Source organism: Carex rostrata, chromosome 20 (assembly GCF_964058835.1).
Source record: "Carex rostrata chromosome 20, lpCarRost1.2, whole genome shotgun sequence".
NCBI lineage: Eukaryota > Viridiplantae > Streptophyta > Magnoliopsida > Poales > Cyperaceae > Carex > Carex rostrata.
In genome coordinates this window covers 749,052-763,550 of record NC_135937.1, presented here as the reverse complement: position 1 = coordinate 763,550, position 14,499 = coordinate 749,052, and the positions used below count along the sequence as shown (strand labels likewise).

Here is a 14,499-nt window from a genome sequence, read left to right as displayed (position 1 = left end):
AGCATCCTAGCAATCGCTGCTCTTTTATATGGCTCACACCTCCAAATGTATCTCTCTGCTATGTTGCATCTGGACACCTCAGAAGAAACGCTTTCCGAGACAAGACGAGAGCTTTTGTCGTTGCTTTCTTCCTCCGAAGAGTCCGGATGGAATGCATTTTTGTGTTTGAGTTTCAATTTGAAATTTTGAACCGGGTTTAGGTCGGGTTAGGTCGGAAATTTTCAAGTCTAATATACCAAAATTTTTAGGATGCGTTTGGAGCTATTTTTTTTATTTGTGAGAATTTTAATGAGATGAGATTTATGATCCGAATAGTGTTAGGTGGTCTTTTGATAATGAAAAAGTTGATCCATAAGAAAATACTAGTAATCGTGCTCGTGTACAGCAACGGGAGCAAATTATTTAGTAGAAAATATTACGCTCCTTAATAAAGAGGAGAGATAATTTAAATCAAATTTGTAGAGAAAAATAGTTAAATACTATATTTATCTACAAGATAACACATGTGAACTCTAGTGTAGTGGTAAGAATTTTGGCACCAACAGAACCCAACTGGGTTTGAATCCCGCCTTCAGCAGAAAAAAAAGAAAAGAAAAAGGGTGCGCGGTGCACAGGCTCGGCCAGCAGGTGCCGTGCGTGGTTCAGATGCGCGGTCCACGGGTGTGGCGCGCAGTCTACGGGCACTGGGATCATATGCGGCGCAGCACTGAGATCATATGCGGCGCGACCAATGCATACTTAAGTGTTGAAGCTCATAATTTGGAAAATTCATCTATGTGCGATCTGAAAATTCAACGGCTGAGCATCATTCCGAAAAAAAAACAATAAATCAGGATCTAGACATTAAACTCCTTAATAAGGATGAGAGATATGGAATCAAAAACAATAAATCAGGATCTAGACATTAAACTCCTTAATAAGAATGAGAGATATGGAATCAAATCTGTGCACAGATGCACAGAAAAAAAATACAAAATTTAATTTTTTTTTTTCTCACATGCCATCTCTTGTTCATTATCCTTCTATATTTTAATTAAAAAACAAATCATTCCAGGTGCAATTTAGTCAATTTTAAGACAAATTACATTACGTACAATCACGTGATAATTGAGCATGTCTTATGTTAACTTCAATGTTGTTAGACCTAATGTCAGTATAATATCAAGAAAACGTCCTATAAAAGCGGATTTTATGCAATAAAGAGAGAGTTTTTGTCATTTTTAGATTATTTTAAGAGAAATGTTATTTTTAGTAAAGTTGAGAATCAAGCCACCAAATAGTTTAATATTCACAAAAGTATCTTATTTAGTTTCATGAAAATGACAATATGTTGTGAAATATTATAGAGAATTTTGTTATAGATTCCGTTATAACAAAAATGGGTTTATCGCAATGAAAATGGGATCAAGTGGATCTGTTCCCCCATTTTGTCTAATACGAAAGGAATGGAGACAGTTCGATGGATCTTGAATTAAATTCGGTTCAATATCAAAACAAAGATTTCCGATTCACATTAAAGTTTGAGCACACTTGATATGCATAAATTTTAAAATTATTTGTGTGAATCAAACACGGATTGAACAATTCTGGATAAAAGAAAGTTGGTACTGCACTAGTCATACCGCCTTCGATTCTGATATGAAATCTATTTTTGTTAAATCTCATCTAAATAAGTCAGAATACACTTCTAGACGCTTTTTTTGGAGATTAGGAGAGATTTGATTCCGCATCATCTGCATTAACACAAAAAAAAGTATTTTTTGAGTTAACGTATCTTGGCCGTCTAATTTAAACAGAGGACATTGGCAGTCAGCATGGTAAGAATTTCTGGTTGAGGGTTTGGGGGGCTAAGGGATTGGTGCCTGAGCTGAAATTATTCATTTGGAGGTGTGTGACACAAGCATTGCCGGTTAGAGGCATCATAGGCGCAAGAATCAGCTCGGCACCGACAACCTATCAGAGATGCCAATTGGTACCGGAGTCTGTTGAATGATAAGCATAAATTATATACACATTCGATCTAGATTTTGACAAATTCCAACACCAAATATCATGTATTTTAAATATGAATTGATTAAAATATACCTATAATCAAGTTACTGCGATTGTTTGACTTTAAATGCAGGAAAAGATGAAAAACTGAAGAAAATACCCTTCAGTGCGGACACACTCAACACTTAGCCAAATTTCCAGCATCTCAGCAGACCCAGGGAATTTTCCTAAGCGTAATGCGTCCGCACTCAGAATCCAGTGCGGGTCATCCACCCGCACTCAATACTTAGCCGATTTCTTCAAGCTTCGAAATAACACAGTAACTTCACCAGTGCGGGTCAGTCACCCGCACTCATATCCAGTGCGGACACACTGAGGAGGTCACGCATAATTTTGAGAAGTTAAATAAGGAAACTCAGAATCCAGTGCAGGTCATCCATCCGCACTCACCACCAGTGCAGACGCACTGGACCCGCAGAAAGCCAAAAATACACGGTTTCAACACGGTTTCTATTTTTGGCGCATCATGGATGCGTTTTTACAGCTAAACTTGGACAAGGCATCCTGAGAAACAATCCAAATATAGCACCCACTCATCTCATAACTATGCCCCTTGATTGGACATAGTCGTTGGCTATAAATTGAGGAGTTATTTTCCCATACAACACAACATTCATTCTCATCTCTCTCACCCCTTGGTGCATGTCCATTTCCAAGGAAATACACACTTAGCGTAAAATTTTGCAGCTAAGGAAAGCTTTTCAAGGAGGGAGAAGAAGGAGATTCAAGCAAGAAGTTGGCAAGATTGAGGGTTTTGATCCAAGAAAGGGTGTAATCATTTTTTTTATTTCATTTCTTCTTATTTTTGCCAATTTTTGTAATGGATCTCTCCATGAGGGAGTAGATTTCTCTCTAGGAGTTTAGATCAATGCATGAATTTGTTTAATTGTATATTATTCGGTTATTTATTTTTATTATGATTGTTTTATGATATTTGATTGTTAATTTTTGTGATTTATCATTTGTGTTGATTACATAGTTTAGTACTTGAAATCGAACTAGTCCCGCTTTGGAATTTCTTTGTTATGCAAAGGATCCAAAGAAGTTAGGATGAGAGGAGAATATCAAATTATGAACACAAATATCTTAGGTTTTGGGTTAGAAGCAACCGTACTTTGATATCCATAACCGGAACTATAGAAATTAAGGGTTAGGGTTTGGTGAAGAACGACCGTGAAGTCAAACCCCTACTTAGGACACCTAGATTGATTAAGTATTGATTCGTATTTTGTGTAAACGTGATTGTTAAATATCCCTTTAGGATGGTGACAGCACCTAAAATTCGAGGAACATTAACCCAACCTACCAAAATATTTGTGTCAATAATTAGTCAATATAGGCTAACAAGAGCTCAATGGGTCTAGATAACTAGGGTGAATAACGACCGTGAAGTCCGAAATTATCTAGGCATGTTATTAATTCACGACCGTGTCCCTTTTTAACACTTTAGGTTAGAAACCTCATCAAATCATACATGAATTTGAACAAATACCGAATAGATAGAATTAGCAAGAGATTGTAGACCGAATGCCTCTAGATCTCCTCAACTAGAAAACAAACCAATATTTCTTTCATTTATTTACTTTAATTGTTTTAAATTCCTCCCTTTCGGGTATTGAACCCAAACTTAGGATTAATTAGAACAAAACTCCCCATTTATTTTATTGTACTCTCTTTTCTTTTCTTTTTCTTTTTTTCTGAAATTAATTATTAAAGTTTAAACTAAGTATTAACCATACTCTCTGTGGATCGATACCCGATAATATACTACGCGATAGGATTGTGCACTTGCAATCTGAACCGAAAGTGTATTTAGGGATAAAAGGTACATCTCGTTGTACTGAAACTTTGTACTATACCTTTTTGGTATAACATTGAACACATGATCTTTTCATGCAACTTCTCAAGGGCCGTGTGGTTGGCATCGCCTCTAAGTTTGAGATCTGATCAGCTACAGGGTTCTTTCAAGGAAATTCTCGCATTTTTATGACAGCCCTGGCTGAGACGGATCTAACGAGATTTATTTGCATGGCGTGGGCAATATGGAGGATACGAAATGAGACGGTAATTGGCGGAAAGCAGCAAAACTTCACAACATGTTTCAAGTACTACAAGGAGATCCTTTTTGTTTGCCAAACGGTTCACTGTAGCTTACCGGTACGCCAACCACCAACTTCTGTTGCTACTCTTGGACCCCAATTGCAACTGTTACCAATTAACTCTCCAATATGCTATGTGGATGGGTCTTGGTCGCCAGATGGGTTATCAGGTATCGGATTTTTTATTCTCATTCAAGGGAAGGTGGTCCAATGGACTTCAAAACGAGTATAGGCAATGAATGTTATTGCTAGCCATGCTGAGGCAATTGCGGTGTTGGAGGGCTATAGGATGTTATTGCAATTATCAGGGGAAAAATGTTATATGTTCTCTGACTCTTTGGAATGTGTTGACTCCATGGCTCATAAGCAACCAATTATTCATGATTGGAGATTCTTTAATGAAGTGTGTGAGGCATGGCAACTACAAAATTTGAGTGGTAATCAACTTTGTGCGATTCACTGTGACAGGAATGATACAAAACTGCAAATGGCTCATCTATTAGCTAATTTGGGAAGATCAGTGGGTTGGGATAGGACAGGGTTTGGATTTATGTTTTGAGAATTTAAGTAGTTGTCTGATGATGGAACAGTTGTAAGACCTAAGGGTCATGAATGATACCAAAAAAAAAAAATTAAAAAGAGCCAACCCGACTACAGCTTATAATTCAGAGCCTCTTTAATATTAGTATGGATCTAGTCCGCACGAATCTTAAAGTAGATCAGACGATTTAGATGCATTAAATCAAAAGATTTTTTTTTAGTTAATGATGAGGATCAGTGTTATAAAAAACGTCTGTTTATGTCTATTAATTGGCCATTTATAAAATATAATTAACAAGTTATTAAGTCTCTTCTCTTTCTCCGCCCTTCATCTTTTGCGCACATATTTCCCTCCCGTCCTTTTGGACGTAACTTTATTATTTTCGCTGAAATTCTCTTCTCATCTCGTTTCTCTCGCTGAAACTCAGAGAAAAGAGGGTAGCAAGCTCGGATATTGGAATTTCAGCTCCAGCTTGAATATCTAAAAACAAGGTAGCCACTCAAACTTTTCCAATAAAACAACTCGTACTGAATTCGACGTTGATATCGTAACTCATTATCAAAGTAGTAATTGAGTCTAAGAATCTGTGTTTTGTTACCGGCTCAGTTTAGAATATTTGTTTTTAATATTTTATATTGAGTACAAAGGAGAACGGTCATAAGAAAAGAAAGAGAGGATGCTAAGTTAATCCTTGATTAATTAAAGTTTTAAGAAAATTAAACATAATTAATATGAGTTTTGGGTATATTTGATATAGAGTAGAACCGGGGTGTTCTTAAGTTCACCAAGTTCTTTGATGAACTCAAGTCTAAAACCCGTCAAATCGACTTCAAATGACAAATTTGAATCATTGAAATCAACCTACCTTACAAGTGATGCATCTACATGTAAAAATTTCAAATATTCAAATTAATTTAGTATAAGTCAATTGGTCAAAATTAGAAGTTTAATAAATTAATTTTAATGCATTCATTTTTTGAGCCTTTTTTGACCTATTGACTTTACATTAAATTAATTCGAATGTTTAAAATTTTCACATGTAGACGCATCACTCGTAAGGTAGGCGGGTTTCAACGGTTCAGATTTGTCATTTGAAGCCGATTTAATAAATTTTAGACTTAAGTTCACCAAGGAACTTGATGAACTTAAGAACACCCTAGTTCTACTCTTTGATAAATACTAAAGTTATGAGAAAAGGGAGGTAGCATAATTGGCTAGGAAAAAAGTCCTAGAGTTATTGTACCCAAAGGTCGAGAGTTCGATTCTCCCTCACGACTTCGCAGCTTCTGCGAAGGTTTTCAAAAAAAAGATAAATACTAAAGTTATATTGGATAAATATGTGAGCTATTAGATTTTTAGATGATAAATATGTAATTACAAAAATTTGGATAGTAAATACGTAATTTCATAGTTTTTGAGTGGTATATATGAAATTCTCTCAATTAATTTTAATACATTCATTTTTTGAACGTTTTTCATCACTTGACTCTATACAAAATTTAATTTTTTTTTCATGCAAACAGATAGACGAATTTTAACAGTTCGAATTCGTCATTTGAAATTAATTCAATAGATTTTAGAGCTGAGTTCACAGAAAAAACTTAATAAATTTAGAAACACCCTGATATGAATTATTACAATACAAGTAATAAATCCTAATTGATACTCAATTCGGTTGCAAGTGTACAACCTTGTCAAGTAGTACTTAGGGATCGTCTCCACAGGGACAAGTTGGAATATTAACTCTAACCTAACAATTTAATTTAGTAAAAGAAAGTAAAAAGGAATTTGTTTGTTCAAAGGTTGGTTTGATTGTGATTAAGTTGAATTAAACTAAGTCTTTAAAGCAAAATCTGATTTTTATCAAGTATGAGAAATTAGGGTTTCTTAGGGTTCCTATCCACTAATGTCACGACTAATTGGTTTATAAATTTATGTTCTTATGTTTATGAAGGCACAATTTGGTGTTGTAGGTACAAAGTGATATTTCTATATTAATACCATCTTTAAATTAGAATAAACGTCACCTCTCAGTACTTGGCTACTCTAATCTAAAGTCATTAAGTTCTTACTGTCCCAATTAATCTAGAAAACTATCTTTCACCTCTCGGTACTTGACACAATTTTCTAAACTATTAGGTAAAGCCCGTATAAGACAAGCATCACCTCTCGGTACTTAACCTATCAAATACTCTCTTCCTTATGGTCTGGACCTAATATTCAATTTCTCAATTGCAAATACCAAATCCTAAGGTTTCATGTGATTTCGATTAAGTCCTCACAATCAATTAAAATAAAGAATAGATCATAACAAAGAACAAGAATATATAAAATAAAACCAACTAAATCATAACAAAAGTTTCAAGTACAACCCTAACCAACCCTAGAAAAGCCCTTAGCCAGTCATGGCTAAGATACAAATCAAATCAAAAGAATAAAAGAGTTCCAAAGGAAAGAAAATAATAAAACCGATTGATCAATGATCTCTTCTTCCTTCTTCTCTCTTCTTGCTTTCCCTTTGCTTTTCCTTGTTTAAAATCAGAAATTCTGCCTAAAAAACGTACTCAATCTGTTCTACAGGTCCCCCTTTTATAACTCCTCCAAAACCTAGAAATAACCAACCAAAAATAGCAAATTCGGACCCTGAACCGACCTAATTGCGGGCCGCAATACATTCATTGCGGGCCGCAGTGCATGGAGGAAGTTAACAGACTGCGCAGAAAAATTCTGGGGGTCATTGCGGGCCGCAATGAGTTTGGTTGCGGGCCGCAATGGATGTGCAGAAATGCTCTGGCTTGCTTGGTTACGGGCCGCAATGGATCCATTCCGAGCCGCAATGAATGTTGCCAGAAGCTCCAATCTTCGTGCTAACTCACCCGTTTTGCTTCGTTAAGCTCCAAACACTTGATTACCTGTAGAACAAACATAACTAGGGCAGTAACTTGAACTTTTGGACATTTCTAACCTAATCACATCTAATTTAATCAAAACTTGGCTTAATTTACATAACAAACCCTAGGTTTCAATAGATACAATTTCGGCTTATCACACCCTAATTCCCCATTTTTCTATTAATCGAAAATAAAATAAAAAATATCGTTTTGCTGGAAAATCAAAATCTAGGAAAAACGGGATGGTTTATCCCGTCCAGCTACAGTGTTTGGACAAGATAAACCATCCTATCCAGATTAGTGCTTCGCTAATCTCGCTAAGTAGGAAAAAAAATTATCTTGGACTGGATAGATTATCCCATTTAGTACTGTAGCATATGTTTTTTGTTTGGTTTCATTTAAGAGAATGCATTTTTTTTTTTAAATGCTATATTGTTAGATGAGATAATCTATCACGTCTAAGATATTTTGTTTAAGTTAAATCGCTAATTAGAGTCAAAATTAATGAGACATGATAGTTTATCCCAGACAATGTAGTTGGACAGGATAAACCAGTTTTTCCTAGATTTCGATTTTCTAGCAAAATGATCCTTTTTACGATATTTTTTATTTTTATTTTCAATTAATAAAAGAATCGGCCTTGTTCTACGCCCACTATTGATCTCAAAGTAAATGGACTGTACTTCAGATATAATAAATACTGTACACACTACACAGTACACTCCAAACGTGCTTTTACCTCATTTCCGCTTTTATATTTTACACCATGTCCAAGAGCAGGAGAAATGTTGTCTGCCACTTGTCATCAAACTTTGCCATCTGGATCGTTGATCATCTGTACTCGTGGTCGTGGCGCCATAACACATAACACAACAAAGAAGAAAACATACTCAGATAACACTGAACACTCTTCGATCAAACCCTCCTAAAACCCTAACAATCCCCTACTTTTCCTCGTTACTATCCCATTTTTCTCTCTCGCGTATCGAAGAAGCCTCTCCCTCTTCAATCCCCTCTTTCACATTTACACACTATTTAATGCCGGAGGAGTCGGACCATCCCTCGGCCTCGGATCCTGAATCCGAATCCGAGTCGGAAGAATCAGAGCTGAGCGACTCGGATCTTGAAGTCTACGAGAAGAAATCATACCTACAGCTCCGATCCGCTCCAGTCGGGTCCCAGATACGGGTAGTAAACCCGGACAGCACCTACCGGTGTCCGTACTGTCCCGGGAAGAAGAAACGGAGTTACACTTACAAAGATCTGTTGGCGCATGCAACTGGAGTGGGAGCATCAACTACTAGCTCGAGAAGGAAGCCGAGAGAGGTAGCCCATCACAGAGCTCTTGCAAGGTATCTGAAATCAGATATAGGTAATGGAACCAGTGTCGTGATTAGTACCAGTAACGGTAAGGTTGCTACCAGCTTCTCTGCTGAAGCGTCTACCAGTCGTGCACAGCCAATTGAGCAGAATGAGGTATATATATTGCTGTTCTTTTGCTTTGTATTTTTTTTTCTTTTTTTTTCATACACCAAATGTTCAGGGGACAGTCAGCAAACTAAATTGGAATTGTCGGACAGTGGCAAATTCAGGATTGTAGAATGAAAGGTAGGAGCCAGATTGCATCAATGAAGGTACAGTAGATGTTGAAGCTAAAGGCTATGGAAGTAACAAATTTAAAAAACAGGCTATCTCATGGACTTAACTGAAAAAACATGAAATTTTAGTTATACCACAGCACAATGCATGTAATTCAGATACATTTTGAAGAAAATCAATTCTGAGAACTTTTTTGCGACATCAATTTTACAATGACATAAGGTCTTGGCATCTTGTAACGCTCCTTTCCCCCTTGTAACCTGCAGCAGCCACACCAGCAGACAAATGAAGAGCTCTTTGTGTGGCCCTGGACAGGGGTTCTTACAAATCTAGTAAATGAGGACCTAACCCGCTTCAACCCTGAAGAAATTGTCCCATTGCATGAGCGCGCAATTATTGTGCGATTCCAGGATAACTGGAGTGGATTCAAGGACGCCATTGCATTTGAAAACTATTTCAGGGCCAAGAAGTGTGGCAAGAAAGAGTTTCTAGCTGACCCTTTTGGAGAGGTAATGCAGCACTGATGTAAATTAAAAAATTCAGTACATTAGCAAAAGAAAATAATAAAGATACATGGAAGCCGGTAAACAAACTTATGTTGATATTAGAACAGTACCCAAACTGAAGAAATTAGTAAGAAATCTAAAAAAATATATGTTTAGGACAGTACCAAATCTGCTGATATTTGATCTCCAGTGGGTAAACTATGTTTTTTCTGTAAGTGCTATAGTTGGCATGAACTCCTGTAACTCGATTGCATTTCCATATGGTTGAGCAAATTTTGGAAGATGCAAGGGGAGAGTGGTGAGGAGTTCAGTTTGTAGAGGTGGGCAAAAAAGAAATAGAAATTGGTGGTATCATCATCTGTCAGATGATTCAAGGTCAAGTGCCTTGGAATGTTCAATCTCAACTGTTGGCAGATCAGGACACTGCATGCTTGGTAAAGGAGTAAACGTGTAAATATTTAATGGAATATACCATTCGCATCTCTGTAACTTTTAGGCACTATTTGCAGCTTTCCGAAATTGTTAAAATAGTTCTAATAGTGAGATGTGCTGGATTTTATTTGCTAATAGAGTGTTAGTAAATTCTTTGGCATAGATTCTCCTTTCCTTCCCTATTCTTCCTCCTAAAACCTAACTGTTACCTGATTATTAGGGGGCGTTTGGTTGGATTACACGGGAGGAGGATTATAGAGGACAAAACATTGTCGGGAATTATCTAAGGGGGAAACAGGAGCTGGAGTTAAGAACAGTAGATGATGTGGCGAAGCAGGGGTCAAAGGAGACCATTAAAACAGTTGCCATGCTGGCGAGCCAGATAGAGGCCAAAAACAGATTTTTGTATGACTTAGAGGTGAAATTTAATGAGACAGCATTGCAGATGGCACTCTTGGAGGAGGATAAAAAGAGGCTCCATGATTCCTACAATGAAGGTAAACTACCAGTTCTTACAAAACCAGTGTTCTTTTTATTTTTTTGAGATATAGTCTGAAATTTTGTACTTGATCTTTTGGTGTAATATACTGACACGGGTAGCTAAAATTAACTATTATAATAATTGTTGCGTTTAGCACTAGCACTGCACTGGTGATGCCTGGCATACTATTTAGCTGTACCGGTTGTGCCACAATTTGGTTCAGCAATGGTATGGTCCTGTCGGTTTCATTTGCTGTTGACATTTTTTAATGTAACTAAATCTAGAACTTACCCAAAAAGTTTGAAGCATGTATTTCTCATATATGAAATTAGTACGAGGCTACGGTACTATGCATAGCACATATTGGTCCTTACTTTGGATCAATATCATCATTTTCAAAGTCCAAACAATCGATCTGAACCGTTCAACATGATCTTTATATGAAAATGTACTTGTAGATCAAATTTTACATTTTTTAGATTTTTTTTTTTTACTATTTTTCTTAGATAGGTAGAAAATCACTTGATCTAAGATTCTAGACCATTCAAAAGTAGTTATTTTCTAACTATCTAAAAAAATAGTGAAGAAATTCTAAAAAATATAAAATTTAGTCTGCAAGCACATGTTCAAATGGAAATCATGCTGAAATGAAAATATTGATCCGTAATACGGACCAATCCGCGCTATGCATACCGTAGCCTCACTCAGTATTGTAATGTTTATGTTTCTGGGTGTAGAAATGAGAAGTTTGCAAAGAAAAGCAAGGGAAAGCGCACATAGGATATTTGAAGAGAATGAAAAGTTGAAACATGATCTTGACAACAAGAAAAAGGAGATTGAATCACGTACCCGTGAGCTTGATCGATTGGAGGCTGCCAGTGAAGGTGACAAAAGGAGGCTGCACGATGAGAAGCAAAAGGTATAATGTATGTAGTTACACAAGCACAAGGGACTGCAACTGCCCTAGACTTCACCAGAACTTGGTATTTATGTTATCATTTCCAGTGGTCAATTTAAAAATTGTTCTTGCTGTGAGCTGAAACTACTGGAAGGTGTCCAGTGAAGAGGTCAAAATTGTATCAAGCATAAATTATCCTAGCAGTTAACACTGTGTCCATACCAAATGCTGGTGAGTTGTCTGACATCACAAGTGTTACTGATGTATTTCTGATCACTGGTATTGCTGCAGGGATGCTATGTACTGAGCTGACGTTATTGGCTCAGTTATTAATGGGCTTTCTTTCTCCATTTCAGGCAGCAATGGAGAATAGCTCACTAGAGATGGCCAGTATGGTACAACAAAGAGCAGATGAAGAAGTTCTAAAGCTTGTCGAGGACCAGAAGGTCTCTCCCTCCCTCTTTCTCTGTGCAATTACTTTCCATTTTTTTTGGAAACACCTTACCCGACAGCTTTTGCTTCTGACTTTTTAAGACTTGGTCAATCTTTCGCCTTCACCTGGTCTTGGACCTGTAAGGCCATCTGTGCTATTGTTGCTATATAATCATACAAAGCCCACTATGTCTGGATTTTACTTGCATATCTTAGAGAGTAAAATCGAAACGAATAGCTGAAACCTGATGACGAGCAGTGTTGTATTTTATGCATTTGACGATTTTGTAAATTAAATAACTCGTTTAAAATTGAAACAGAGAGAAAAGGAGGAGGCATTTGCCAAGTTGCTACAACTGGAAAAGCAACTGTACGAGAAGCAGGAGCTTGAACTGGAGATTGAGCAATTGAATGGTACTTTGAAGGTCATGAAGCATCTAGAAGGCGAGGGAGATGAGACTGACCAGGCAATCCATGAAAAAATGGCAAAGTTAAATGATAAGCTCGAATTGGAGAAGAAGCGGCTGGAGGATCTAAGTGGAGACTTGATTAAGAAGGAGAGGCAGAGAAATGATGAGTTACAAGATATCCGTAAAGAACTCATTGCGGTGCGAGCCTATTCTTTTTTTTGTGTGACTATTTTGCACAAATTTAAAATATGAAAAGCGATGCTAGCTGCCTCAAAATTTACAAAACAGTAGATGCCCTACTGAAAAAAGAAGAAAAAGCAAAGTATTGCACTATGCCTCTTGCTTTGCCTCATTATTCTCCCAAAAAAAAAGCACAAACAATCCCTCATCTTACCATGTCTTTTGGTACAAGTGAGCCAAAAAAGGAGGGTCCTGGGTGTTAATAAATTAATTTCTTATGGGGGCACATGAAATCTTCTCATTTGGTAGTCTTTTTTAATTTTGTTGGAGTGCACAGGAAATTTTTCCTTGGTTTGGATTGATTGAACACATAATTTCATATTTGGGTTTGATTTGTGCCTCAAAACAATCTTGAAGCAGCATAGTATCTAATTTGATGGGTGAGCTTTTGTTAAGCATTATCAGTTTCTAAATATTTTTGCTTACTCCTTGAGTAGTTTTCAGATGCATGCCTAAAGAATCACAAGAATAGCATTTGCACTTTGACATGTAAATACATTCATTTTCCTTATGAGTGTCTCGTGTATGTGCGTGTTTGGAATTGCTGAATATTGGCTCTTGTTAATACAGCGGTTTGTATTGTAAATCTAGGGATTAGAGGATATATTGTCAGGGCAGAAGACCTTGATTGGTATAAAGAGAATGGGGGAGCTGGATGAAAAACCCTTTCATGCTGCTTGCAAGAGACAGTGTAGCTATGAAGATGCTGAAATGAGAGCAGCCGAGTTAATTTCACAATGGCAGGAGGAATTAAAGAAACCAGCATGGCATCCTTACAAAAGAGTAGAGATTGGTGGAGTAACAAAGGTAAACTATACTTGTTACACCCGCTACATGTAAAAGGTTGTTTGGTTTTGAGTGATGTCAATTGGTGTGTTTGTAATCTGATAACTTCTGGACTTTCTGTTTATATTGAAAGATCTGACAAGGAGGTAGACACCGATATGGTTCTTGGTTGGTACTTTACCAAATATCTGACATTGAAGAGCTGGTTTTCTTGGAACAGTATACTTGTTCAGCTGGCTTTGATCTTAATAATTGCAATCTCAGATTTTTGGTACGTACTGGTACAGGAAGGTCTAGTACTGTTGCATGCTGTTCATGTTTTGTATTAGTATCTACCAGTTTCTGAACACCTGACAGGTGTGCGCAAGTAGCCTACAAAAAATGTAAGATCCCTATGTGCCTCCTCCAACATGCATGATATCAATACCAATAGTTTTGATTTGCATGTTACTCATTTTACAGGAAGTGGTGGACGAAGATGACCCCCAGTTGCGCAGCCTCTGGCTGGACTTTGGAGATGATGTGTGCAATGCTGTAAAAACAGCTCTGGCAGAGCTGAATGAGTACAACCCGAGTGGCCGGTATGTGGTACAAGAGCTCTGGAATTTCAGGGAAGGCCGGAAAGCAACTCTGAAGGAGGTGCTCCAGTACATCATCAGACAGTGGAAAAACAAGCGCCCGCGAACGTAGTGCAGTTTTCTATTCTAACCCTATTATTATATTATGTACCTTTTTAACATCTGAGGCATTTGTTAGGATGTTTTAGGTAATGGCCCCGTGTGGTGCTCTAGTTTGCTATGCCATGGATGGTTTGTATTAAAGCTGATTATTGGCAAGTGGATGTATAAATAAGTAGTTCACAGCCAAACTTTGCAAGTGCTATTTTTATTGGCTTCTCTGGTGTTCCATAATCTACCGTTTGTTAATTGGGAGATTCAGTCAAATTTGCTCTATTTGAAAATGGAACTATGTGCCTACTCATGCTTGTCAAACTCCCTACTACACGTTTAATTTAAATTGCAATTTATTCCAAAGCAACATAATAACCTTAATCTCAGACATCACGTTACTCGAATAAGACTTTATGATGTTCGGTTCTTGGGGGTTGTGGGGATATCCCTTTGGGTATTGA

General features: G+C 37.1%; 1 protein-coding gene across 2 annotated transcripts; it reads left to right on the top strand.

Annotated features, from left to right (window-relative positions):
* The first annotated feature begins 8,370 nt into the window (after positions 1-8,370).
* LOC144572617 (factor of DNA methylation 2-like) lies at positions 8,371-14,328 on the top strand. Of its 2 annotated transcripts, none has more exons than XM_078322259.1 (8): positions 8,371-9,059; positions 9,449-9,691; positions 10,341-10,617; positions 11,339-11,520; positions 11,856-11,945; positions 12,252-12,539; positions 13,173-13,388; positions 13,830-14,328. In XM_078322259.1, the coding sequence occupies exons 1-8, from the start codon at positions 8,622-8,624 to the stop codon at positions 14,055-14,057; spliced, it is 1,962 nt and encodes a 653-aa protein (XP_078178385.1). In that variant the 5' UTR covers positions 8,371-8,621; the 3' UTR covers positions 14,058-14,328. The 2 variants fall into 2 exon arrangements, with proteins under 2 accessions (XP_078178385.1, XP_078178386.1); XM_078322260.1 differs by having other exon boundaries at positions 8,484-9,059; positions 9,452-9,691.
* Positions 14,329-14,499: the final 171 nt, after the last annotated feature.